We start from the raw sequence: 25,810 nt of genomic DNA, 5'->3' as shown, positions 1-25,810 counted from the left end.
TGTCCACAATGGGCAAGTCTTTGCCTGCCCCGGGGCAACCTCTAGCCCCAGCCCGAGGCCAGCCTCCACTGTGCCTCCCTTACTTGAGCTGGTCAGTCTCCGTGCCTTGCGCGATGGCCACGAGAATGCCCCCGTGGTCACCCCAGGTGTAATAATGGGGCCCCGACAGCGCCTGGAAGAGAAACGGGGGTGAAGGGAGAACATCGGGGCATGGGGATAAAGGGCATCAGGGCATTTTGCATATCCCAGTGTCGAGACCCTGAATCGTTCACGCATGTTAGGATGTCCCTGGCTTAATGCTGAGATCACCCATAGCAGAGCTGTGTTGGATCAAGGGGAAAGCTTTGCTGGGAAGCACACGTCAGGGCTGCTGTCTGACCCACACGAACCCCTCGGGTCTCCAAGTGTCTGGAGGCACCAGAAATTCAGCTGCTTACGGGCCAACTCCTGCCATTGGCCTCATTTCCCTAAATACACAGTTGTGTGCTGCACCCTGGACTCTCCTCCTCCTGCACCAAACCTCTCGCCCTCCTGCTCCCCACCTCCGTGCCATGCCCGAGAGCCCAGCGGGGCCTCGCTGCCCTCCTACAGCAGCCGAGAAATGCTTCTTCTTGGGCTGAGAGCTTTCCTGAGAGCTGAACAAGAAATGGGGCTGCGGCAAGCAAAAACAAGCCCCGGAGATGGTCTGCGCATCCGCCCCCAGGAAGAAACTTGTTGTGCTTCCTGCTCCCCCCCCCAGCTCTGCACAGTGAGCCCCAGCACAAAACCACTCTGCTTTCCTCCCCAGGGAGCTCGGCTTCAAAACAGAAAGCACGGACGTGCCCGACTCTGCTCGCAGTATGCACTAATGCGCTCGGGGATGATCCCGTGAAGGGCACCACGCGCACCGGCTCCTTTTTACTTCTTTTTCAGGCCAAACCAGGGATCTGCAGAGCCAAAAGCCTTCCAGCAGCCTCCAAACCCAGGAAGCAAAGGTTGTGTTGTGCTTCCAGCTGGCAAACAACAGCACGGGGTCGTTCTGCCCTTCTGCGTGGGACACAAAGGGGCTGGGTGGTGCAGCAGCTCGGCGCTGTGCGCCGCGGCTCTGCTTGTCCTCAGCGTGCTTTCATTGCCCTGCGAGCCAGGAGGGAGCACAGCGCTCCAAAGTCTCAGCTTTCCGCATACTCTCCCTGCCCAGAACTGCAACGATCTCACCAGGGGAAACTTTGGATCCCCACGTGGGTCCCCAGGCGGATTTTGGAGCTGCCAGCCCCAGGGGTGCTGTGGCAGCAGCCAGAGCCGCGGTGTGCCCAGACGCTAACCCAGACCGCGCGGCACTTACGGGGAGGAAAAGGAGGCTGGTTAATTCACAGGACTAAATAGCTTGCAGATGTTGAAATACCATATTACACTCGCAGCAGAGAGCGCGGGCAGACCACAAATACTGCTGCAGACCAGAACACCCACTCAGTAAACAGCATCGAGCTCCCTGTAAACTGAGGGCAATGTCCCGTGTTTCTGGAGGATGCTGGAGCCTCTCCAGCCCCTTTGCAAAAGCCCTGGCTGTCAGGCTCGTCTAAAAGGGGCCAGATGACCCGGGCCAAGGACACGTCCTGCGAGCTGAATAAATACAAAGAGAGGGGAGAGCTCTGCTGCACATGAAGCGCTGCCTTGGCCACAAGGCTCCCCTCCACCGTGCCTGTTCCTACATCTACATCCTACAAAATGTACGTCCTACAAAAAGAAAAAGAAAAAAAAAAGCCTTTTTGCTTTGATCTCACGGGGCATTCAGCATCTTCCAGCTCCAGCTCTTTGATGCATGCACGGAGGTCACCTTTAGTGTCTGGGGGCTGCATGGCTCTTATCAACATCCTGCCTGCTGCACCGCCACTGCGGCTGAGCTGGTGAGCAGGTGCCCTTACCTCCCTCCACCTCGCCCCAGCGCTGCTGGAGATGTAGACGTTGGTTTTCCTCCCCATGTTCCTGCCGACGGAGCCTAGGAGAATGAGAAAAATCATTCCTCTCCAGGTACACAAAGGCACTGCTTAAAATGAAGCCAGCCACCTCAAAAACTATTTCAGTCCGTGAGCCAAGAGGCAGTGATGGAGGAGCTGATTTTTCCCAATAGAAGCCAATGCTTTAAAACCGAATATTTTAAGGACCATTACAAGTTTTAAAAGCAGCTGGGGAAAAGCATATGGCTATAAACACGATCAAACAAAACGTGCTTGTAGTTCTGCAAATGTTCCATAACTTGTTTTCTACGGGAAAAAAGTGAAGCAAACAGCAATTTCTACATGTCCAAGCCCCCTTTCGCTTGGACAGCGGCAGGAAGGAGGAACAGAGCGAAGTGGACAAGGTTTCTAATGTCACCGTGCTGCAGCGACACGGACGTGCTGTAATTACTGGGAGAACAGGGCAGCAAAATGCACAACGTAATTGCCATTGTGTAAAATCCCTCCTGCTGGTGCATCTGGGAGCGAGACGCCACTAAGTTTTTGGTGTCCTGACAGCAGGGAGCCCCCGAGCCCTCCCTGTGCAGCCCTGGGGAGGAGAAGCGGTACCGGTGGCGATGATCAGTCCCGGCGCCGACTCTTTGGAGAGGATGGGCATCCTGCGCAGCTGGAAATTCAGCAGCTGGCTCAGGCGCTGGGCCAGGTGGAGAGAGCAGCCCTGGGCGAGCTGGAAAAGCAAAGCGCATCAGTGGGCATCCATCCCTCGTCCCACCGAGTCCTGCGATCCCCCTCCGCCCGGCGCTACCTCGCAGTTCGTCTTCTCCCCGTAGTGCGTCTGCGCCGGGGGCTGCAGCGGCTCCCAGGTGCCCCCCTTGTCGAAGGTGATGACGGAGCGCATGTTCTCCTCGCTGAAGGAGCCGTTGATCAGCGTGGCGATGTAGACACCCCGCACGCCCTCGACGCGGTGGAAGTCCGCAAAGGGCTCGTTGGCAAAATACCTGCGAGGGGAGGCAACGGGGAGCTCGAGAGCCTTTGGGGACCAAAAGCAGCCGACAAGTACTGAGATTTTGGCCGGAGAGCACGCTACCTGACCAAGGTGTCACTGCCAGCTCCTCCCGGGCTGTAGTACAGCACGTTTTCTAAGGACAGGGAGAACTTCAGGCCCTCTGCCTCCGAGATGTAGAGGTTGGTGCGGTTGTTGTCGTGGCTGACGCACACAAACACCTGGTCCTCCGATGCATCGGCGATGTAATACTCCTGTGGGATGTGAACGGGAGGCTTACGAGCAGGATTTACATGTAGGGTAATTTAGCTTTTCCACTTAGCAGTCACTCTTCCCTCTGCCCTGCAGCAGGGAGGTCATCTTGGACGGCACCGCTTACCTTAATTGGGTGCTTGGTAACGAACTGGGCCACCCGCATCGGCTTGCGGTTGAAGGAAACCCAGAGCTGGACCGACGGCGGCTGCGAGCTACCCAGCAAACGCTGTGGTGGAGCAGAAGGAAACATTAGGAGCAGATTTCAGCCCTGAAAATGCCTTGAAATTGGCTGAATCGGGCAAATCCATGGATGGTGTGGCTGGGGAGTGAGCTGGCACCCACTGCCCACCTCCCTGAACCCGAACCTACAAGGCAGGGATGGTGACAGCATCCCTGCAGCAGCGATGAACATGAGCATCCCTCCTGCTGCCCCTTCTGCCAGGTCAGGTGGAGGGAAGGAGGCTGGATTGAAGCAGAACAGCCTGTCCTCGCCTTCCTATTTTTAATTATTTGCACCAAGTGAAAGGCGCCAGTGCTGAGCCAAAAAAGCAAAAGCTGGGGGCAACACATTTCACGTGGGTTGCCAACGGTAAGAACCCAAACCCAGATTTAGGCTCCAAAAATAAGCGGCCTGATTTTTCCCAGGCTCTGCATCGCTAAGCAACCGCGGCTCCCATGGCGAGGAGCAGGAGTCAGGAGGTCCCCGCGCCTCCGCGCCCGAGACGCGGCCGCTCTCCTCCCCTGCACCGCAGCAAGGTTTGGTGCAGGGACCAGATGCCGAGCATGGGACCCCCATCGCCAAACCAGGGGGTCCCAGCCAGGCTGATTGCACCAGAGTAGGTCCTACTGGTCCTCATGTACAGGTAATTTTAATGTGATTTGGTGCAGCACCAGCCAGTACAGGAGAAAGCGTGGCAGTGGCCCCTGCACCCCAGGAGTTCTCCAGGAGCAGAAACAACCCTGAAGAAACCCCAAATTGAGGTCATGCTGCAAAATGTCACGGCTCAAACCAGCTCCAGCTGTCAGGGTGCTGCCCATGAACCCGAAGGCTGTGCAGGATGGGCTGGCACCTCCATGTCCCCACACTTCCCCTGACACCAGCAGCGCACCCAGATAAAATCTGCAGGCTGCAGGGCGGGTGCAGCGCCAAGGCGCTGGGCCCTAGGAGGTGCAGGAGAGATTTCTGAGAAACTGAAAGCCCTCCTCTGAGCTGTCGTCTGCACGGTGATGTGTTTGCTGCTCGCTGCTGAGGAACCACGGCGTGGTTGCGCAAGGAGCCACCCCCAAAGGGCAAACAAAGCGCTTGCTGGAACAGCCTCGGTGGCAGCAGCAGGGGGGATGCAGTGCTTGCATCTTGTAAAAAGGACGGTGCTCCTTAAATTCGAGGGAGAACAAGCGTTGTAGCTCCTTTGTAAAGGATTTGCCAGCAGTGAAAGCACCGATAGGGAGCTTGATGCTTTCAGGCCTCCCTTTGGGTTTGTCTGAAACTGGCTGGCAGCTTCAAAACCAGAGGGGGACTGGGCTGCCAGGGGAAAAAAGGACCACAGCCATCCACCGCCACCCCCTTCCCTTAGGAAAGCAAAGTGACAGCCCGGCTCTCTCGCCATGCTGGAGCACGTTAGGCTGCTTGGACATAGCTCATGCTTGAGCATAATCCTCACTGACACGTGGCCTCCAGCCACCGAGACACAGCCCCCCTCCTCCTGCCTCTGCAGGCATCCCGTGCGTACTCCCGGGGCCCGGCACTTGGCAGCCTGACCTACTTCTGCCCAGCTTGATGAAAAAGAGGGTAGGAGACAGCAGAGCTGCTCAGCACTGCCTTATCCACGGCAGCACGAGGGCATGCAGTGAAGGCAGTGGCCGATAGCCCATGGGGAGCCTTGGTGGCAAGCTGGCCCAGAGGCTACTGATGGTCCAGAGGCTACAGATACAGCAGGAAGGAGCAGCATCCCTAGCAAATGCTCTCCCCATGCTTTAGACATAAATATTTGCTGGTTGTTTTGTTCAGGATCCCGGCCCCTGCCCTCTGTGGCCACGGCGGTACGTCACGAGCACGGTGCTCACAGGGTACGTACCACAGACTTGGTGGCAAACAGGTATTTGTCCCTGAGCTGGAAGTCTTCGGCGTCTTCCAGGATCACCTCTTCGTTTTCCCGGGTTTGGAAGAAATCCGTGCTGCGAATGACAGTCGAAGCCCCGGAAGGCTCGTGCCGCTCGATGTACACCGTGTTTGGCTTGTCGTAGGGCTCGACGCCCCTGGAATTAAAAACAAAAAAGTGAGGTTTTATCATTCCTGCGCTCCCAAAGGCACCGAGGAGCCGCAGCCCTTCCCAGAGAAGCGTTCAACATGCAAAGTGTGGGGGGAGCTGGAGCATCCCTGGCTGCACCCAAGGTGCAGAGCCCGGGGAGCTCAGGGAGGAGGAGGCTCTGCAGTGCCCACGGGAGCTCTGTGAAAGGGAGAGGGACCGGGCACGGCTCAGGGAATGCAACGGCAATGTTTGCCCAGGTGTGTTTGCCTCCTGAAGTTACCGCGGCGCTCTGTGTTTCCTATTTTCCTCGTTAAGCTCTAGGCCAGGAACGATGGGTTCGGAGCCCTCGCCAGCCCTGTTTGTCAAGTGCTGTCCCTTCTGATGTGACCCCGAGGAGATGAGATGGGAATCTAGATTAAATGGCAAGTTTGCATACTGCGAGGCGTGTGGTGAAACTACGGAGATGGGGATCAGGATCGGGAGGGCTTGGTGCTACCCTGCTGGAGGGAGCTGCGGTGGCCAGGGAAGAAGAAAGTCGGTGTCCGGGCTGCCACTGGGTGCTGGGACAGGGTTGGATGCTCTTTGGCACCCCCAAAAAAGTGGGGAGAGGGCAGGAGCTGGATGGGACACAAAGCCACGACACGTACCAAGAAAAGGACTTGACGTGTTCCTGAATCATGATCCAGGTCTGGCCAAAATCATCCGATTTCCAGAGCTGCAATGACAAAGGTGAGAGATGCCAGGGGGACACAGACCCTGCAGCAACCCACACGAGGGAATCCCTCCCACCAGGAGGATTTCCCCCTGCCTGCCAAGCTGCTTGGTTTTCCAGTAACTCCGAATTAAAAATAACTTCTTTTCTTTTTTTTTAATAACGGGTAAATATCCGGGTAGAGCCGCCACCCTCTCGGGGCCGGTTGCAGCACCGAGCCCCGCAGCGCGCTGTCACTGCCCATCTGCGGCTGCAAGGAAGGCAAAGTTCACGAGCAGAAAGAGCAGAGATAGCATCTCGCATTGCGCCAGCAAGAGCAGCAGCAGCGATAAACACGCCCGCCCGCAGGCACATCAGCCCCTCTGCAGCTCCCAGCCTCCACAGGGCCCTCGTCCCTGAAAGCTGCCTGATTTTTTTTTATTATTTTCTAAGCACCGTGGTGGCTCCCGAGCTGAGATTTTTGCATTTTATTTTTTGCTTCCAGCCCCAGCAGCCTGTCCGGGACAGGTTCTGCTCGCAGCCAGCTCCATCCCATCGGGAAGGCATCGGGGTGCTCACAGGGACCGTGCACGCATCCCGCTCATCACTCCCCGCTCATGTTTTAGGGGATGCTTGCTCAGCCTCCAAATTTCACACATGCCATGCGTGTGTGCGTATCTGAAGGTGATGTAATTATTTACAGACTGTACCCTGTGTCTTCAGGGAAAAAAATAAAAAATAAAAAGGGGTTGTTTTCGAGAAGCAATTTGTTATGCAAGACCCAAAGCCAAACCACATGCCCACGTTTAATGCTGCAGGGGCCGTTCCTGGCTGGGCTGTGGGTTAGGACTGCAGCAATCGGGGAGATGGGGCCAAGGGGTCAGGGTGAAGCCAGGGGAGAAGCTCTCACCTGCTTGTTGGGATGGGACCTGTCGAAGCCCAAGACGAGGTTAGGGTTCCTGCTGTGCAGGAGGAGGTCTGCTGCCCTGAAGGGGATCGAGAAGCCCTGGATGCTCTTGCAGAAGTCAGTGGTGAGCCAGAGGTAGGGGACGAAGGCATCCACAAAGATATACTGGGGACAGAGGGGGCAGGAAGGAAGGATAAAAACAGGCAGTCAGCCTCCTGGAGATCAGAGCAGGGCACAAGCTACCAGGGAGAGGGAGACAGATCCTGGGGGAGCATTTGGGTGGGTGAACTGTGGAGAGGGGAATATCCATGGGGATGGCGAGTGGCAGCTCAGCTGCTGCAGGGCAAGGACATCCCACCTCGCTTTATGAGAGCTTCAGCTGGGAGAAAGGTGCCCTCGTCCCTCCCTCCCCGAAGGGCTCGTCCCTCCTCACCCGCTGGTTGTCGGCCGGGCTGTGGTAGAACTGGGAGATGGCCACGGCGCTGCTGTTGCCGTCCCCGAAGCTGAACCGCTCCGAAATCTTTTTAAAGCTCTTCCCGTAGTCGTAGGAGACGTAGACCTGGAGGAACACGCTGGGTTACAGCGGGCAGAGGCCACACGGTGCCAAGGCAGAGGTGAAGCAAGAAGGAACCCGCAGCCGCCCCGTGCCAGAGCCGGGCAGCATCACCATGGGGTACAGCACTCTGCGTGCTGCTGGGGGGTCTGCTGTGCCAGAATTGACCCCAAAATAGTGTGGGGTCATCGTCACACTATGCTTATCTCCCAGGGCAAACCTGGGGGCCTCTCCAGCATCTCTGCACGGAGCAGGAGGCTGTGAACGCTCGCCCGGTGCCATGGGAAGGGCAGGCTGCGGTACTTACGTCGCTGTTTTTGGGACCCAGCAAAGACAGGCTGTCTCTAGCCAAGGCCACGATCACGTTGCTCTTCTCTCCTGCCCAGTGAACGACCATCTGGTTGTGGGAGTCGTTGAGGCTGACCTGCAGCGCGGAGGAGAAGGGCACCGCCGTCAGCCTGGGCTGCGGGGGAGGCTGCCGGCACCGGCTCATCCCGGGAAACGCACGGGGTTTGGGGAAACTCCTCCAAACTGAGGCTTGAGGAAGCTCATTCGAACCGTGAGATGAAAACCCTGAAGGCAATAAGCTTGGGGGCTTAGTGCCCAGCTCCTCAGAGCTCAGTGGGGCTGGGAATGCGTTTATTGTGAGTACCAGCCAGGTGCTCAGCACTCGCTGCAAGCTACCACAGGGTTAAAGCACCGAGAAGACTTCCCCGGGGAGGAGGCGGTAAAGGAGCATCTGTTATGAACATGCTGGTGAAACCTATGTGTCTGAAGGGGTTCGTTTTCCTCATATTTTTCCTCGGTGAAAGAGGATTTGGGGGATGACAAGAACAAAAATGACCCCCAGGTTGTGAAGGGTCCCTCCGGGGATGCCATCGCAGCCCCACTCCAGCAGGAGCTGAAGGTGCAGGAGCTGAAGGTGCAGGAGCTCTGCACAACCCCGGTGTCTGTAGGCAAGCTGCAAAAATACGGGGCTAAGCCCTTCTTAGGGCTGATGCCTTGCAGCTCCTGCCCCCCCCCCCAGCGACCAGAAAATAAATGCTTGGGAAAAAATGAGGGTTTTATTCTGCCGGGGGGGGAGGCGAGTGGAACAGAAGTCTCCAAATCCCTCTTATATAATGGGTTCGTGCAAAGGGGGAGAAATAATAATAAAAACAAATTAAAACCATGCAGGGGGGGCAGTGAGAAGCACCCCAGGGTCTGTGCCCAGCTCAGCTCGGCACAGCCCCGGTCTCCCCTTTTTCCCTGTTAAAAGCAAAACATCACATCTATTTTTTATTTTCTTTTAGGTATATTTTGGTTATTCTAGTTATTTTGTTCAAATTCCCGGTCGTGCCCGGGATGAGGTCGGTGGCTTCAGGTTTATTGCTGTCGGGGTTTGGGGAGAGGGGGGCTGTGGGTGCAGGGTCCCTGCAGGGGTCCAGTGCCTGCTCCTGAAGGCAAGGCAGCGCCGAGGGGTGCCTGGCCTCCCCCAAGCACATTTTCTCCAGGAAGGGTTTGTCAAGGCAAATTTTTTTTGCCAGAAATCTGATGCCAGAACCGTTCCCCCTCCAAAAAAAAAAAAAAAAAAATCCAGATCAGGAGGCTCCCACCTGTGCCTGGCTTTAAACTCACAAGGAACATCTAAAGCTTTTTCTCCCATGAACCAAAAAGGGGACCTGTCACTGGGGAAGGGAAACTGGGGATGTGTGGGCACACCCCAGGGCTGGGACAGGGCTCTGGGCTGCCCGAGGAGCTTAGTGTCAGGACCTGGGGCAGCCTAATTAGGGCTGAGCCCTTATATAAAGCCTGAGCTGATGTTAGCTGAGGTTTGGCTGCCTGGGAGGAAGGAGGAAGTGGTGCTGAGGGTTTGTGCTCAGCAGAAAGCTCTGGGCAGCTGCAAGCTGCTGACCTGGGCTTTACCAAAGAGCCTGAAGGCACCAGGAGGCTGCCCTGTGCTGTAAGTCCCCCATTAATTGAAATTCTGGTGATCCCAAATGCTGTGGGGATGTGACACTCAGGGCAGTGATAACCAGGACCCGCATCCTTGCTCTCTGGGTAGCAGCAGCACCTCGTGCCCCAAGCTAACAGCTCCTGGTGCCCGGTTGACCAGGATGTGTCCTGTGAAGTAGCATAAAATCTCTTATCCCTGCCCTGAGCAACCTGTCCCAGCTTGCAGGGGTGACACTCACTCAGCAGACCCCAATGTCACAGTCCCTGGCTTCCCTGGTGCAGGAACCTTCCCCAGGAGCTGCTCGGACCTAAAAGGAGGCAATGGCCAGTGCCTAATGGAAGCAGCATTTAGCGTAATTTCCTCTTAATGGGGCTGTGTTTTGGGCTCTGCCAAGTGATTAAGTGTATATGAAATATGCATGAAATTCTAATTTGTCCTCCCAGTACGTGAGGTGCCAGATGAAGTCCGGGAGGGGAGAACTGGAGCCAAAGCACAACGGAGGCCGCTTGGGTGTGCGGTTAATGCAGTTCCTGCTGCTAGAGTTGCTCCCGTTTGGTTTTCCTCCTGTTAACAGCATCCCCCAACACGTGGAAGCTGGGAAGGGACAAGAGGGCATCCCTTGGAGCTGATGTCTGGCCAAGAAGGTGGGAGCTTCCTTGGGGTGTGAAGGGCAGAGCCTGACCCCGAGCTCGGGTGCTGGCTGTGCTGGGGGGGTGGCACTGCCATGGGATGAGTGACCACAGCATGGACACCTTGTATGAGCAGGAGCTTCTCAGGCCTGGCTGTTGTCAGACCTCAGCACGTGCTTTTCATGAAGAAGTGACGTGGTGCGAGCCCTCGGTGCTGGAAAAATGCGGCTGCACAAGGCAAAAAAAAAAAAAAAAAAAAAAAAAGCCTCCTAGGGTTATGGGTTATTTTTTCCCCCGTCCTTGTTACGTAACGAAAATGAGATGCTTAAAAACAAATGCGGTTCCTAGAAAATTTCTGAATAATTAATAGGCTATTACCAGGGCTTGATAAGCGAGCCCGTTGGAGAGCCACGGGCCTCTGCGGTTTTGAGCTGCTGCCGAAACTTTCAAGGTTTCTTGGCAGGAGGGGGGGACACGAGCTTCACATGGCCCTGCAGGCATGGTGTGGGTGCTCTGCTGGTTCGGCTGAAGCCTTTGTGCAACCCCCAGCAAGCTGTGGCCATGAGCCATGAGCCACTGCTTGCTTAGGGTGCTCAGAGAGCAATGCCAAAGGTTGCAGAAAAAAAGGCCCTGGCTAAATATTTTGCTCCTGTTAGCCGGAAAATGGGGACACAGCAAGTGGGATCAGAAGCAAAGCTGCTGCTCAGGTAGCTCAGGGCTTTGAAAGTGTAGGATCTGCACCTCTTGCCCCATGGCTTGCTGGAAGCTGCAGTGGGCTGCTGCTAGCCTGTCCCTCCCCGTGCCCCCAGTAAGGTTTGTGCTGTGGTCTGGCATCATAGGGAGCCACGAGGCAGCACCCACCCCGTGTGCCTGCTGCATCCACGGCACGCTGAGCTCCTCGTGTGCTCCCCCTGAAGCTCCGTTACCGTTCCTTCTGCTCGGCTCCCGAGCATCTGCTTTAAAATACCCTGCCACGGTATTTTAAAATACCTTCTGTGCCTGCCGCGGCGCTGCTTGTGGCTTGGACTGAAAATGCCAGGGCCTGAAATCATTGATATGAAACACGGGTGACTCATTTCAGAGAGTGCCAGGCCCATGTTAATTCTGCTAATACCGAAATCATCTGCTTGCAGAGCTGTTTTCTCTCTGCTACCACCAACAGAGCTCTCCTTTTGCTGCTGTGCCTAAAAGAAAGGCAAAGGGGGAATGGAGGGGGGAAAATTGGGGTTGGGAAGGGGGCCTGGGGACCAGTGCCAGGATGTGTTGTCCTGGATGCCACCAGAAGGTCCCCGTCTGATCCGGGAAGGTCTCCGCAGGGCCAGCAATCTAGGTCAAAATTAAGTACGGTTCAAATCCGATGTAGTGCAATTGATTTCTCCGCTCACATAGCTGGGTGGCTTTACCCTGCGAAGCACTTTTCTCTGTCCTCGGGAAGAAGAACGGCTCTTTGGCACTTTGCAGGTCATCAGGGGCTAGGTGGGCTCGCATTCAGGGACGTGCTAATGGCATCAGAAGAAAAAAATCTCTCGCCCTCTGTGCTCGGGGGCCACTTTGGCTGCGTGTTATCAGGACGTGGAGGCACTGAGGGGCTCCAGATACCTCGATGCAGCTCTGCCCACTGGCACCAGAGGTCCCTCCAGCCAGGGAGGAGGTTGCCCTCCAGGGAAAACTGTTATTCTTGGCGATCTGTAAGAGCACTGTGTGTCGGAGGGATGCGTGCTACCAGCTGAGGGTGTCCTTTGGGGTCCCCATGGCTGTGGAGAGGGGCAGGGGGTGCCAGGGGCTTGCAGGAGCATGGGGAGAGGCACGGGGCTTGGCGGTGACAGCAAGCAGCACGAGTGGCTGTGGTGGAGCAGTTGTGGTTAGGTGAGATGTTTCATGTCCCATCGTGGCTTCCAGCAAAGGTTTCTGCTTGCTTCTGGTGAGGGAGGGCTGATAAACCCCATCGAGACAGGAAAGGGCGCTCTGCAGCTCAGCGCTCGAGGTGTGTTTGTGCTGGAGCTGCAGGGGAAATGCTGTCCCTAGCCCTGATCCTCTCCTTTGCCTCCCAGGACTAGCAGATGGGGTTAATTAATATCCTGCCCCACCACTTCTCATCATCATCATCATCATCTGCTGCTGAGACCCCGGCATGCTTGGAGCCAGCACACAGGTAGGCAGCTGGTGCTGCAGCTTCTTCTGCCTCTTGTTCTTGCACTGCACAAAGTTGAGGCTTTGGAGTAAGAAAAGCTGGAGAGAAGCCTGGAAGGTCCCAGGGGTTTGGGCCTGAGGGTGCTGAGCTGCTGGAAAGCTTTTGCTTGTAGCCGTGTGTGCAGCCTGGGTGAGGAGGAGACTGCTGGTGGTGAGCTGAGGGAAATCCACATAACGAATTGTGCTTCTGTCTTTGTTGGCGTTTAGGGCAAGAGGTGTCCGAGCCTGTTCCTGAAGGTGCTGAGCAAGCTGCGTCTGGCTCCTGAGCAGCAACGAGGGCTTTGGACTGCCTTCCTCACCTTGTTTCTAGCTGCTGCGGTGCGTCCCTCTTGCTCTGGTCCCCTTGCCATGTCACCTGCAGCGGTGACAGGCAGCACCAGCCTCACCTCACGCCACGCTGCCCTTCACCTCCACACGAGGCTGCTTCGGGGCTGGGGCAGCGCAGGGAGCTTTGGGGCAGGAGCCAAGGTGCAGCATATGGCTGAGCGACCTGCCAAGCGCACGGGAGCAGGATGCGCCCCAGATAAGTGTCCCCTGCCGTGCTGTCGGTGGCTCGCTCCAAGCACTGTCCCCTTGCTGGTGTCCCTCCTTTACAGGCTGCTTGTCTGAACACACGATTTTCCTCTGGCATTAGAGGAGCACCAGAGACATGGGAGGGATGAAGCTCATGGGGTGCTTGTGATGAAGCAGGAGCATCGTTGTACAAGGCTTTTTTTTTTTTTTCTTCTGTGCTGGGATGTGCAGTTACCTTCCTCCTTTCTTTTCTAAAGTAGACCGTGATTTAAGGCACTGCAAGGCCTGGGAGAGGGGCTGCATCCCAAACCACTCAAAAGTGTTTTTTTGAGCTAATAAAAACTCAGTGATGTCCGGTATCAAAGCTTTAACATTTTCACGTCCTACCCCAAAGCAGCAAAAGGGCAAATTTTGGTATTCAACCTGCGCATGATACTGCTGGTGAGAGCAACTCAATTCTCCAGGCAAATCCCTTCTGAAAGCTTAAAGCAACAAGAAATCACCCAACGGAGGCAAACTTTGATGTGCAGCTCCCACTGCTTCCCCTCTGTCCCGTTCTGGGTGTCACTGCCTCCCAAATTTGCTGTATGTGTCCAGGCTGCCAAGGCTGCTCATGCCCGAGCCATGCAGGAGGACTGGATGGCAGGTGGGGGGAGGCTGGGGGGAAAATGCCTCTTACTGAAAATGAGAGGCAAATATAATGTTTTTCTTTCTGAAATAGGGTCGCAACATTTTTATTTATTTTTTTTTTTTAAGCAGCCAAATGTTGAGGCAAGAGGGAGGCAAAGCAGGGTTTCAAGGAAGGGTAGGAATTGCTCAAGGTGGGGGTAGAAGTTGCTTTCCTGGCCTGAAAATCAGGGAGCAGGGCTTTAGGAGCAGCACAGGCGCTGTTCGTGCCCCTCTGGAGCCTGGCCTGCCCCCTGGCTGGCTCTTGCCTATTCTAGAAGTAGGAAGAAGGGGAAATTATAGGGTCTGGGGAAGGTTAAGTGCTAGCTAAGGGGGCAAACAGATGTGGCTGAGGACAGGGAGCCTCACCTGCAGCATGCCTCATCTGTGCACCCCAGGGCAGTCTTTTGGGGCTGTGGTTGGTGGGACACGGGCAGCGTAAGCAAGGAGGGTCAAACGAGGCAACATCATTTAGTCTGACGTATGGAGATTAAAAACAACAAGAAAGAGGATGGGCTGTTTCAGCCCGAAGCCTCCCGCGGCAGGCAGCCTGCTGGGTGTAATTCCTTCACATCCCTCAAGTGATGGAAAAAGGGGGAGGGGGGCTGTGGTCCCAGTTGCAAAACTTGCCAAGGAGCTGAGCCCCGAGCAGGGGCGCTTCCAGCAGCAGCAATGCCTGTGCCTGTGCTGAGGAGCAGCTCCTCTCCCCCTCTTTTAAAAAAGCCACGGGGAACGGATCAGAAACACGAAATCCTTACAGAGAAGGGCACGGCGCATCACACAGCAAGGTTTTCTATCAAAGGTCACCCCTTCCACCTGGGTTCTGCGTGTTAGGATGTTTAACACGGGCACGTTTAGGTGATGCCACCCACCCCAGGGCCTCACCGTCCCATCCGTGTGCTAGCCAAGGGGCTACCTGGCGGTGTCACCGCTGCGTGCCCTTGGCCACCAGCATCTCCTGCTGCTCATTTGGGTGGGATGGAGCCCGTGAGCATGCACTGAGCAGGGCAAGGTGGCTGAGAACAACAGGAGAGGTGGAAATCGGTGGCAACAGCGCCCAGCATCTCGCTGCCGGCCTCTCTCAGCGGGGCAGACCCCGTGCACGGAGATGATTCTGCCTGGGGATGCTTTGCCTGCGAGCATGTCCCAGCCCCTTCCCATGGGGGGTTTGGGCTGGGGAGGGGGGGTGGTCGTGGTCCCCATGGGGGGGTGCCCACCGCTCCAGGGGGATCCCCGGGGCCGGAGCACGGGGAAAAAATCACGCGGGGGGAAGGTGGAGGTGAGGGGGGGGGGGGAGCGTTGTGTCCCCAGGCCTGGGGACATGCAGGGGGGGGGGGGACACAGAGGGACGGGGACACCGGCAGCGGGGGGGGAGCGCAGGGGGTGATGTAACGCGGCGCTCCGCCGCTTGGTTCATTGAATCGCTTTTTTTTTTTTTTTTTAAATATATATTTTTTTAAAGCGTGGGTGGGGGTCTCCGGGTGGGGTTGGGGGTGTCGGGGAGGGGCTGGGGGTCAGCAGGGCTCACCTGTCCGTACACCTGGATGGGCTCCGGCGGGCGCTGCTGCGCTGCGCGGCGGCTCCGCGGGGCTTCGGCGGCGGCGGCGGGCGGCGGGGCGCGGAGCAGCGCCGCGGGTCCCCCCCGGTTCCCCCGGTTCCCTCGGCTTCCCGGCGTCGTGAAGAGAAGCAGCAGCGGCAGGAGGAGCCCCCAGGCCCGGCGAGCCCCGGCTTTGCTCGCCGTCGCCATCTTCGTGCCGCCGGGGCCGTGCGGAGCCGTGCGGAGCCGGGAGGAGCGGAGCGCCGCGCCGCCGCCCGGAGAGAATGTGCAACGGGCTCCGCATCCCCGCCCCCGGAGCGCTGCCCCCCTCGGGGATGCTCGGGGATCCAGGGGTCGGCCCGGGGGGCTTTCAGGCCGGGGATGCTCGAAAAGGAGCGGTGAAAATGGATTTAAATAGCTAGGTGGTAAGGGGTGCGCGGAGGGGGGAGAGAGGTGGGGAATAATAAGGGGGTAGAAAGAGGTGAGGGTAAATCAGTAAGAGGGTGGGAAGTGGTGAGGAGAGCTGGGCAGAAAGCGGCAAGAGAAAAGGAACGGTCAGAAAGCAGAGAGAAAAAATAAGGGGGCAGAAAGAGGTGAGAAAAAGTAAGGGGGGAGAAAGCAGGGAGAAAAAAAATAAGGGGGCAGAAAGTAGTGAGACAAAATAAGGGGGCAGAAAGCTGCGAGAATAAATAAAGTCAGAAAGAGGTGGTAAAAATTAAGTGGTCAGAAAATGGTGAGAAAAAAAGTGGTCAGAAAGCAGCAAGAGATTATAAGCAGTCAGAAATGCACACTGAAAAATAATAATAAGAACTCGATAAGAATAAGCAATCAAGAGCACAGCAATCAAAATGCACAGTCAAAACCCCAATCAAAAACATACAATCACAACCACAACCCAGAACCAGCGATAAATAAATAAACACATCTATGTGTAAAGAAAGGGTTGCAGTGTTTTCTCTCTTGGGGTGCATAAGTTTTCCCTACCACCCCAAAAAAAAACGAGGTGCACATTTCCTCTGCCCACCCCTAGCAGGATGTGGTCCCGGGGCACCCCAGTGTCTGTGGGCAATGCTGCTTGCATCTGGGCTGTGTTTTACTGGGAGCTGGGCCCAGGCTGTCACTGGTGCCACCTGTAGGGAGAGTTAACAGAAGATTGATGAAGGCTGTGCAGCGTCTGTGTGTTGTGGAGGTTACCTCGTTTGCCAACCGAAGAGCTTTGTGTCTCGCCTATCTCCAGCCCCATCCTTGTGCTGGGGGCTTTTTGGGGCAAGCAGTTTTGTAGGGAACCCGTTGGCCCTGGCATGAGGAGAAGGGGCCAGCAGGGCGCACGGTGGCATTCATGTAGGTGCAGGTCCTGGATGCAGAGGGGGTGCAATGAGGAGCCACAGCCCTGGGTCCCCTCCTCATCCCCAGCCCCTCAGCACCCCAGCAGGAGGTTTCCAGCACGGTGTGCTGCCGGAGCAGCTCCTTCTGTGCAGGGCCAAGCCAGCTGGCCGTGCGCTCCCCCATAAAATACTCGGCACAGGTGATGTGCCTGCGTGGCCCTCGTAGCTCATCCCTGTGGCAGAGATGATGTACAGCTACACGGGGATGGTACAGAGCTGCTGCCCGTGGCAGCAACCCAGATTTATTGGTGCAGGAGAAGGATTTGGCTCTTGGGAGCGGGGATTTCACTCGAGGTGCCCGCAAGCTGCAAGGAGAAATTTTGGAGCATCCTTTCCAGAGAGCATCCCACTCGTCCTTGCCAAGGGCTCGTGTGGCCATATTGATGGGCAATGTTGTGCTGGATGGGTTTTTAGGTGCAGGGCACCTAAACCCCATTCCTAACGCCATGAGAAAACCCTCAAAGCCCATGGCTGTGGACTGACCATGCGGGGAGGAATGCTCATCAGTCCCTCGACCAGCCCCCAGGCAATCTGGGACCCCCACATCTCGCTGGCTTTAATAGCAGCAGTGCTGCCCGGAGCTTTCCCTGAGGAACCTTTCACCTAGAAACCTAGTTAACGTGTTTCAATTACGGAGTCGATACAATTATAAGCCCTCCTAATAAAGCTTTTAGCTATCTTGACTCCGTGTAATGTGCCTCCGGAGGATCACAGGTCACCGGGGTAAGGGCAGAGACTGCGGGAGATTCTGGTTTTGAACAAACCCATAAAATGGGTTTCTGGCTGGAGAGGAATCCCAAAAGGCTGTGGGAGCCCATCCCGAAAGAGCTGCCCTGAATTCCCGGACAAAGCAGCAGCTGAACATGATAAAATAATAAATAATAATAGGAACAGGTAGGAAATGAGGAACTGGCTTGGTCACGGTTCCCAAAGCAAGGAAATGGGTGTGCATCGGGCTCCCCCTCGTCCTCCCGGCCCCCGTGTCGTGCAGTAGCGAGGACCCCTCGAGGGGGCTGAGCGCTGGTAACTGGGAACAGATGAATGGCCCTTTCTTTGCAGCAGGGAATATAGGGTTCTCCTCTGCCAAGGTAAGGTTTTGAAATAATAACAATCATAATGATCCGTCCCCTGCTGTCGAGGGGAGGGGGAGCGGCAGAGTTTATTTTAAGGGACATCTGGAGTTCATCAGCAGCAGGGGCTGGGAACGCCGAGTGGAGGTAAGGAGCCCCTGCCTCCTGCTTCCTCCCCGTTATTTAAGGGATGCCTTGCATGTTGCTGGACTCGAGAGCAGACCCCAAGCGAGCTGTCCTGCCTCGCAGAGCGATCCCATCCCTACACACAGGCCAGAACCCCAAGGAGCCGCGCTGTAAAGCTTGGGCTGAGCCTGGCGCTGTGGGCACATGGGGACTGTGAAAAGTGCCCGTCCTTTGGGAAATCCTGCAAGGTACAGACCTGAGCAGTCAGTTCTGCATCTATTTCCTAGGCCACCTAGCTTTTAGATGAAGAATTAGCTGCTGTTGTACCGGGGAGCCAGACTTCTCAATGGGGCACGGACGGAGCCCTGCGGGTCACTAATCCTTTCCGCTCCCCTCTCTGCGCTCTCACGCCAAGAATCCCTGGCTGGAAACCCAGAGGAAAAATCATTTCCTACAGCCTTCAGGCCTGCCTGTGGGGAGAGTTCCAGCTCAGGGCTGTGTTCCCCTGCGGGCTCACGGGTTGTAGTGGCTTTGCATGCTGCCACGCATCCCCGGGGCTCCCATCCCAAAGGGGCTGGGAGCTGGGTAGGGGGACGAGGGGACGTGGTGCCTGTTGTGGGGCTGTTTTGCAGGGAATAGCTAGGGCAGTAACCCTCGTGGTGATCGTAACAGCATCGTGGCAGTGCTTTGAGCTCTCCCTGTGGTTTTGCAGGTGGCACCAATCCCAGGCTCAGCTGGAGGAAAATGTGGGTGCTCCATGCCTTAGTCCCCTCTTTTATTTTATTTTATTTTATTTTATTTTATTTTATTTTATTTTATTTTATTTTATTTTATTTTATTTTATTTTATATTTTATTTTATTTTATTTTATTTTATTTTATTTTATTTTATTTTATTTTATTTTTTTTCCCCCAGCCAACCTGTGGGCTGTCTGCTCAAAACAAAGCAGGTGGCATCCCAGGGTGGGGGGGACACACGTTCTCCAGGAGCCTTTCCCCAGCAGGACCAAGCACACGAAACACACACAGTACCACCCTCTCCCGTGTCTGCACCTCTTGTTAAGTAGCAATGAATGTGTTGGGGAACGCACAAAATCCATATAGACCCAGTGCTTTGCATGAGGCTGGCTGATTGTAATTATTGCTTTTATCATCACCCCTTGATGTCTCCCCACCCCACCACCCTTGCAGCCACACCAGCAGAGGCGCTGCTCTTGCAAACACAATTAAGTTGCTCGGCTGTAATTGTTCTTTTCCCACAGGCTCCTGTTATTTTTTCCCCTGACAAACCCCCAGAGGCATTGCTGACTAACTGGCTAGGAGATCTCAGCCCCAAGAAGCAGCCCGGGAGGCGTTATTCAGCCCTCGCAGCCCATGGAGTGGCAGCAGGTGGGAAAAGCTGAGGTCCTTTAGCGAGCTGGGACTCGGTGTCTGGGGCCAAGGCTGCTGGGTGTGAGCCCCGAGGGATGCAAGGGGGGTTGGTATGGGTCATCCCACCGATTTATCAGCAGCAGCCTGCTTTGCAAGAACACCCACCCATGCCTGGTGGGGCCAGAGGGTGGCAAATCCCCAGGGGTGCCACGTGCTAGGGCAGGGAGACGGGTGCCAGGCTTTTCCCGAGGGAGGAGGGCCCCCCCAGCTTTCGTGCCCAGCACCGTGCTGTTGTCCTTGTGCCCGATCCAGGCTTTGCCTTGACCCTTGGTGCTCGTCTGGACTCCAAATTGTGCAGGGGCAGAGTTCATGTGCACGTGGGGGGATTGAGAAAGCGCGGGGAGGGGAGAGCAGGGAGATGGGAGCGTGCTGTGGGTGCAGGGAAACATGTTGTTTGGGGAGCAGAGGGTCTGTGGTGCCCATCAGCGGGGTATTTGGTCCCAGAATGGGTGCAGGTGTCTGTCCATGTCCCTGCACACCACAGCACCCCAAGAAGCAAAGTGCCATATGGTCACCCCGCGTGGCACCGACCCAGGCAGGTGCTCCCCGAAGGCACTGAGCCCTCTGATGGGGGAAAGAATGATTAAAAAGGGTGACAGGCACCATGCTCGGGGCTGGCTCTAGGTCCTGGGAGCAGCCAAATACAGCTATGGGATGGGGTTGGGGTTATGACTGCAGCAGGGATGCGATGGGGAGATCCGTGCACCCGCACAGGGCACGAGGCATCGGCTGCTGGTGCAGCTCCTGCTGCTCTTCGGGGTGTATCTGCAGGGGAGGAGGGAGGCTGAAGGTTTCGGCACCTGCCACGGACTCAGGACAACGCTGTCACAAGCCCTCGGGGTGCCCTCCAGCACCCAAGGGACAGCAGCACCCCGCCTGGGGCTGGGAAGGCAGGAGGTCGGCAGCAGGGGAGATTTGGGGCAGGGGAGGTAAAAGAGCAGTGCTGACCCCACATGGCCAAACTCTGGGGGAATTCAGCACGTTCTGGGGTTCCTGGTGGCTTCCACAGCACTGGGACAAGCAAAGAGGGGGGACACGGGGTGCTGGGGAGGTGCTGGGACCACGTCCCCCTGTGCCTTACGCAGGGGGCGATCGGTGTGGGGCACGGAGCGAGGTGCTACCGGGGAGAAACGGGGTGCTGGGCGCTCTCTGGATTATTGGGAACAGAGGCTGGAGATGTCACCAAAGTTGGCAAGTGGGATTTATTGACGGCCACCCTGACCCCAAGGCCAGGCGGCCGGGTTTCCAAGTAAGCCCGTCGGCTGTTAGGGGGGGACCTGCCACGAACCAGGGCTCCCTCCCACCGCCTGCTCCCCAGCCCCAGCCCTTCCTCCCGCGGTCCCTCGGGGAGCTCGAGGGGCCCACGGGGCTCAAAGTCTGTCCCTGTCCTACAGGCTGGCCCCATGTCACAAAGCCACGGGGAGACATCCCCTTGCACCCGGAGCCTGCGGTGCCATCGAGTGGATCCACAGCAGCTGCAAAAAGGTAGGGGTGGCTTTTTTTATGAAATAATAGAGGCACGTGGGTGAAACATCGGTGTCTGTGATGGGAGAACCAAGTGCCTGGTGTTATCAGCCACAAGAGGCTGATCTCAGCGCGATTTGACGCTGCAGCTCACGAAATGGGATGGCCAGAGACCCCCACGACGTTACCACCGTGCTCGTGGTGCTGTGGTGCTGTTCCAACACCCGCTGCAGGGACTCGGGTAGCTGGGAGGTGGCAAAGGGGATGGTTTTAAGGGAGCTTTGCAGCACGGAGAGAGGCTGGGGAGCGCCGTTGTGGGAGCAGGGCGGGCGCCAGGCTTCCCAAAACCTGATGCCTGGGGGCATGGGGAGCAGGGAGGGCTCATTTTGGCGCAGGGCAAGGACGTGGAAGATGTTATCTGAAGGAGCCTGGATAGCAGCAGCACGATAGCATCAAGGTGTCTGTGTGCCAGGAGGAGGGGATAGGGAGGCCAACCCGTCTGCAGCGTTCGGGGGGAGCCATCTGCAGGCCTGGTGCCCGTCAGTGCTGAAAAATCAACCCACATCAGTCGCTCTGGCGCAAGGTGAGGGCTCTGTACGGGGAAATTTAGTCCGATGGGGGTCGGGAGCAGCAGGACGAGGCCTGGTCCCTTTCCGCGGCGGCCGGCCTGGGCCAAAATCTAGTCGGTTTTGTCAACGGCGCCGTTGGGCTGCTCGGGGCCCTTCTCTCGCAGCCTGCGCAGGTAGTCGTGGGGGCCCTTGCCCTCGAACGAGGTGGGACTTTTGTAGGAGCCGCCGATCTTGTCCCAGAGGGTGAAGTACTGCCCGTAGTTGTAGTCGAAGTAGAGGTGGTGGTCGGTGTGGTGGGCCGAGCCGTTGATGACGTGCCGCAGCAGGCGGGGGACGCGGTAGTCGCCGTCGTGGATGGAGATGGTCCAGACGTTGACGAAGATGTAGAGGCCCAGGTAGGTGATCTTGTGCAGGGGGAAGAGGAAGGGGTAGACGTGGTAGGGCAGGCTCTGCATGAAGCCGTCCACGGGGTGGAAAGCGTGGCTGGCGAAGGGCGTCGCGATCTTCCAGAGGTGGTGGGGCTTGTGGAAACGCTGCGGGGAGAAAAAATGTGGTGGGCCCCTCGTGGGATGCTCCTGATCTGAGACAGTCACGGGCCAGAATCCTTGGGGGTGTTTGTGGCCCGCGGCCATACAGCAAAGGAAAGGAGCGAGCCTGGGCTCTAGGGCCAGGAGAGGGACTTGTGTCTTGCGTGGTTTTTAATGGACTGTGGGTTTGCCTGATGATGGGGACAAAGATGAGGAAAAAGTGCTGGCTTTTGGGCCACCCGTCCCCATTTCCCTGGTGGCACAACTCAGCCCCGGCCCGGATGACAGCCCGTTATAAGGAGGTCCCTACCTTATAGAACAGCTTGTGGTGGAGGCCTCGGTGTATCCAGTAGATGCCCATGTCAGTGAAGAAGAGGAAGGACAGCATGCTGAGGAAGACTCCTGACCAGCCTGGGGGGAAGGACACGTCAGTGGCAGCCCCCCACGTGTGCACAGGGTCAGGGTCTGCCTCATGGAGCAGATGCAGGGCAAAGCTTACCAGTCTCTCCTTACCAGGGGAAACTGGGTTTACTGGGAGCTGAGAGAGGTGACAGGAGCGCTATCAAATGAGGGCAGGGCACGTGTGGAAGTGGCCGTCCTGTCCCCTAGGCACCAGGGGTTTGGCCATCACCCTGCATGGGCTGGCAGGGTGCGGGGGCTCGGGCACACCGTGGTGACCCACGGGGACGTGCTGCGGGCTGCAGACGGTGTCTACAGGTCCCGGGGTGAGGAATGGGGAAGCAGAGGCATTTATGGAGGGAGCGATGGAGAGCACGGGAGCAGCTCACCGTAGGGGGAGTCCTCGATGTTGTCGTAGAGCTTGCTGTAGCCCCGCACCTCGGCGAAGAAGAGGGCGACGGTGGGGACGCTGATCCAGGGCAGGGAGCGCAGCGCGTAGGCGATCTCCCGACGCACCTGGTTCTGCGGGGCGGCAGCGCCAGGGACGGGTCAGGGCATGGGAGGAACCCGGGGAGCTTCGTGCTACCCTAACTGCCCCATCGAGGCCACGGCCGGGCGGGGAGGGATGGTATTTAGGGTGGCATCTGGCATGGCTTGGTATTTGGCAGCGCAGTGCTAAGGGTGAGCAGGGTGCTGGTGCCCAGATTGGGGTGAGGAAGGGGGTTTGGACATGGGGGAGCCGGAGAACAGAGGCAGGGACAGCATCACGGGTCTGGGGGCTGTTGGACAGGCCAGACTGCGTGCAGAGCCATCACCACGTCCTTTGGGTGCTGGGCATCAAGGAGCATGTGTCATAACACCATGCGGCCACCTGAGTTTGGCCACTCGGACACTGGAACGAGCTGCCCAGCGAGGCGCTTGGGGTCCCGTGCCCATCGGTGTCCGAGAGGCATTTGGATAAAGCCCTTAATAAAATGCTGGAACTTTTGGTTAGCCTTGATGCAGTCGGGCAGTTGGGATGGGACCATCATTGTAGGTCCCTTCCAGCCGTCCTATTCCTATTCCTATTCCTATTCCTATTCCTATTCCTATTCCTATCCCTATTCCTATCCCTATCCCATTCTGTTCTGTACTAGGTGGGCACGAGGGGCATCGTCTGCAGGACAGCAGGGTCCCGCAGGGGACCCTGGAGGGGGCCGGCTGGGTTTTGGGAAGCCGGGAACCCACCTCTAGGAACATGGGGTGCTTCTGGAGCTCGTGGTCGAAAATGAAGTAGTAGCTGAGGGTGCCGAAGAGCAGGTAGAGGGTGAGCGCCCCGAGGTTGGTGATGACGAAGAGGCTGAGGAGCTGCCGGCAGGGCTCCTCCTCGGGCCAGCCGGCGGGGTACACGTAGGGGGTCAGGAGGTGGCGGTCGGCGGCCTCCAGCACCAGGTCCATGGTCGCTGCTGGGGGACGGGGACGGGGACATGCAGGGGGGCAGCGGCAGGGTGGGACCTGCACCCTCGGGGGTCCCCCCAGATCCCCATGAATCCCCCCAGGGCCCCCCCCAGGTTAACCACGGGGCTGGATCCCTCCAGCTCCCCAGAGATGCCCCCTGGATCCCCATGGGTCCCCTCGGATCCTACCCGGGGTCCCCAGGGGTCTCCCCCATGGATCCCCCCAGATCCCCATGGGTCCCCCACAGCTCCCCCCTACACATTACCCCAATTCCCCCCCCCACATCCCCCACGGCCTGAATCCCCACGGTTCCACCCCGCTTCCCCCTGGCTCCCCATAAATCCCTCCAATTCCCCCACTGACCCCCCCGATTCCCCCATAGACCCCCATGTAGCCCCCCGGACCCCCCCAAATCCCCCTGAATCCCCCCAGATCCCCCCAAAATCCCCCTGGACACCCTCGATTCCCCCTTCCCCGGCTCCTCCCGGTTTCCCCCCGGTCCCGCCGGCCCCGATCGCGTTGGCCCTTTAGTGCCGAGCCCCCCCGTGCCCCCCATATCCCCCCCATTTCCCCCCCGTGCCCCCCGGTACCTGCCGGCAGCCCCGAGCACGGCGCGGGGCGGGGCGGGGCAGCACCGCCCGGTAGCGCCACGTGACGTCACTCGCGCCACCGCCGCCGGTGACGTCACGAGGGGGCGTGGCGCGGGAAAACGGCCCCGCCTGGCGGGCGCGGGAGAAACGGCTCGAGGGTGGCCGAGGGTCCGCGTGTCCGTGGGTCCCCACGTCCCCATATGTGTCCCCCGTGGGGTTTTTACCCCGTTTCGATTCGGGCTCGAATCAGCTGATTTTCTATAAACCCTTTATTTTATTTTATTTTATTTTATTTTATTTTATTTTATTTTATGTTATTTATTTTATTTTATTTTATTTTTTTATTTTTTATGTAAATCAGCGCTGTTTTGGTGCACCCCGCCCGGTTCTCAGCGGTTTTATGCCCCACGGGAGCCCGGGCATGCCCAGGGGAAGGGTCTGCCCCCGAGCTGGGGGCGTTTGCACCCCAGCAGGGTTTGTTTCAGGACTATGCCAGCCCCCCCAGGTGGGTTTTTAGCCCTATAACTGCCCCCCCGCCTTCCCTCTGTCCCGCTTTGCACACCAGCACTGCTAGGGCTGTGCTCTTACACCCAGCTCACGGACAGAGACCGGCCCTAATACCAGCCCCATGGTCCCATCGTGGGACATGTGGGCCTCTGGGAATCGCTGCACCCACCGCAGGCAGTCTTTTTTCCAGCTTTCTGCCTCTGTCCTCTCTGCCTCTTCATCCTCGCTTTCTGTCTCTTCCTGAGGTCTGCTTCCCTTTGTGTCCGCCCATCTGTCTCGTTATTTCTGCTTCTCCCTCTCCTGCTGTGCTGCTTTCTCCCTCCCCGTCTTTTTTGGGTGCCCTTCCATTGCTCTCTCCTGCCTGTTTGCCTCTCTCTCCTCCTCCCTCGTTGCTTTACTCCCTGGCTTTCTTCCTCTCCCTGTGTGTTTGCCTGCCCGGGTGGTGTGCTAGCTGCAGGGGGTGATGCTGGGGTGTCCCACAGCATGGGATGGGATGGGAGATGGGAGAGCCAGTCCTCTGATTCCTTTGCTATCTTCCTCTCCTGACCCTTCACCACCTTTGTAGCCCTCCTGGGGAGGTTCTCTGATAGTTTGATGCCCTGAGCATGCATTCAAGTCCTGCGGCCAGATCTTTTGTAAAAACCACCGGAACAGAACTGACCCCAAAAGGAGACCTCGGGGAACCTTGCTGGTGATCAGCCACCAGCCTGCTGTCACCCCTTCCTCTGGGACCCCCTTGGACTCCCTGCAGCCACCTCCTGCCGATGGCCATGCTGCCCACCTCTCCCCAAAAGGCCCAGTCCTCCCCCCATGGGGTCCCCGGACCCCCCGTGGCCTCGTCCCCGCTCAGCTCCGCCACACCACGCCGCTTACGAAGGAGTACACCGCTTTTTATTCTCACGCAGCCGTGTCACAAAACACAAACACAAGACAAGTCCCCCACAGAAACAGCCCCCACCCTGCGCCAGCCGGCCCCCCGAGCCCACCGCCCGCCTGGTGCCGTCCTGGGTGGGCAGCCCCCGACCCTGCTGCCTCCCCTCAAAAGACACCGTGACGGCTCTGAGCACGACGAGAGGACTTGGCTCCAGCCCTCTTTTCTCAGGCTCACCCCTGTGGCCTCTCCCCACACATCAGGACAGGCCACCACATACATCGGGGTTCCCCAAAACCCCAGGAACACGCTTGGCTCTCCACCGTGCACCCCGATGGCTCCCCTCTCCGGAGAGCCACCGGGTGCCGTGCT

The 25,810-nt window shown here is 57.6% G+C and overlaps 2 protein-coding genes across 3 annotated transcripts in view; both read right to left on the bottom strand.

The window, feature by feature from the left end:
• Positions 1-8,010, bottom strand: part of SORL1 (sortilin related receptor 1) — a 33,737-nt gene extending 25,727 nt beyond the window's left edge. Inside the window, exons 1-11 of one of the 2 annotated variants that reach the window (XM_032201937.1) lie at positions 7,900-8,010; positions 7,473-7,598; positions 7,043-7,204; positions 6,089-6,156; positions 5,268-5,448; positions 3,317-3,418; positions 3,022-3,191; positions 2,740-2,932; positions 2,544-2,661; positions 1,902-1,975; positions 84-172 (exon numbers count right to left, since the gene is read on the bottom strand). In XM_032201937.1, the coding sequence (XP_032057828.1) occupies positions 84-172; positions 1,902-1,975; positions 2,544-2,661; positions 2,740-2,932; positions 3,022-3,191; positions 3,317-3,418; positions 5,268-5,448; positions 6,089-6,156; positions 7,043-7,204; positions 7,473-7,598; positions 7,900-7,989 (1,373 nt within the window). In that variant the 5' untranslated portion in view covers positions 7,990-8,010. The remainder of the gene's footprint in view (positions 1-83; positions 173-1,901; positions 1,976-2,543; positions 2,662-2,739; positions 2,933-3,021; positions 3,192-3,316; positions 3,419-5,267; positions 5,449-6,088; positions 6,157-7,042; positions 7,205-7,472; positions 7,599-7,899) is intronic. The other variant, XM_032201938.1, reaches the window with a different exon arrangement.
• A 12,248-nt stretch (positions 8,011-20,258) lies between these two features.
• SC5D (sterol-C5-desaturase) lies at positions 20,259-24,097 on the bottom strand. Its single transcript, XM_032201990.1, has 5 exons — positions 24,061-24,097; positions 23,261-23,478; positions 22,423-22,555; positions 21,945-22,045; positions 20,259-21,640 (listed from the first exon to the last, which is right to left on the bottom strand). Exons 2-5 carry the CDS (start codon positions 23,468-23,470, stop codon positions 21,218-21,220), a joined length of 867 nt encoding a protein of 288 aa, XP_032057881.1. The 5' UTR covers positions 23,471-23,478; positions 24,061-24,097; the 3' UTR covers positions 20,259-21,217.
• Between the last annotated feature and the right edge of the window lie 1,713 nt (positions 24,098-25,810).

This window comes from Aythya fuligula, chromosome 22, assembly GCF_009819795.1.
Source record: "Aythya fuligula isolate bAytFul2 chromosome 22, bAytFul2.pri, whole genome shotgun sequence".
Classification (NCBI taxonomy): Eukaryota; Metazoa; Chordata; class Aves; order Anseriformes; family Anatidae; genus Aythya; species Aythya fuligula.
Note: the sequence above shows the minus strand (reverse complement) of the source record. Positions and strands in the feature narration are given on the sequence as shown.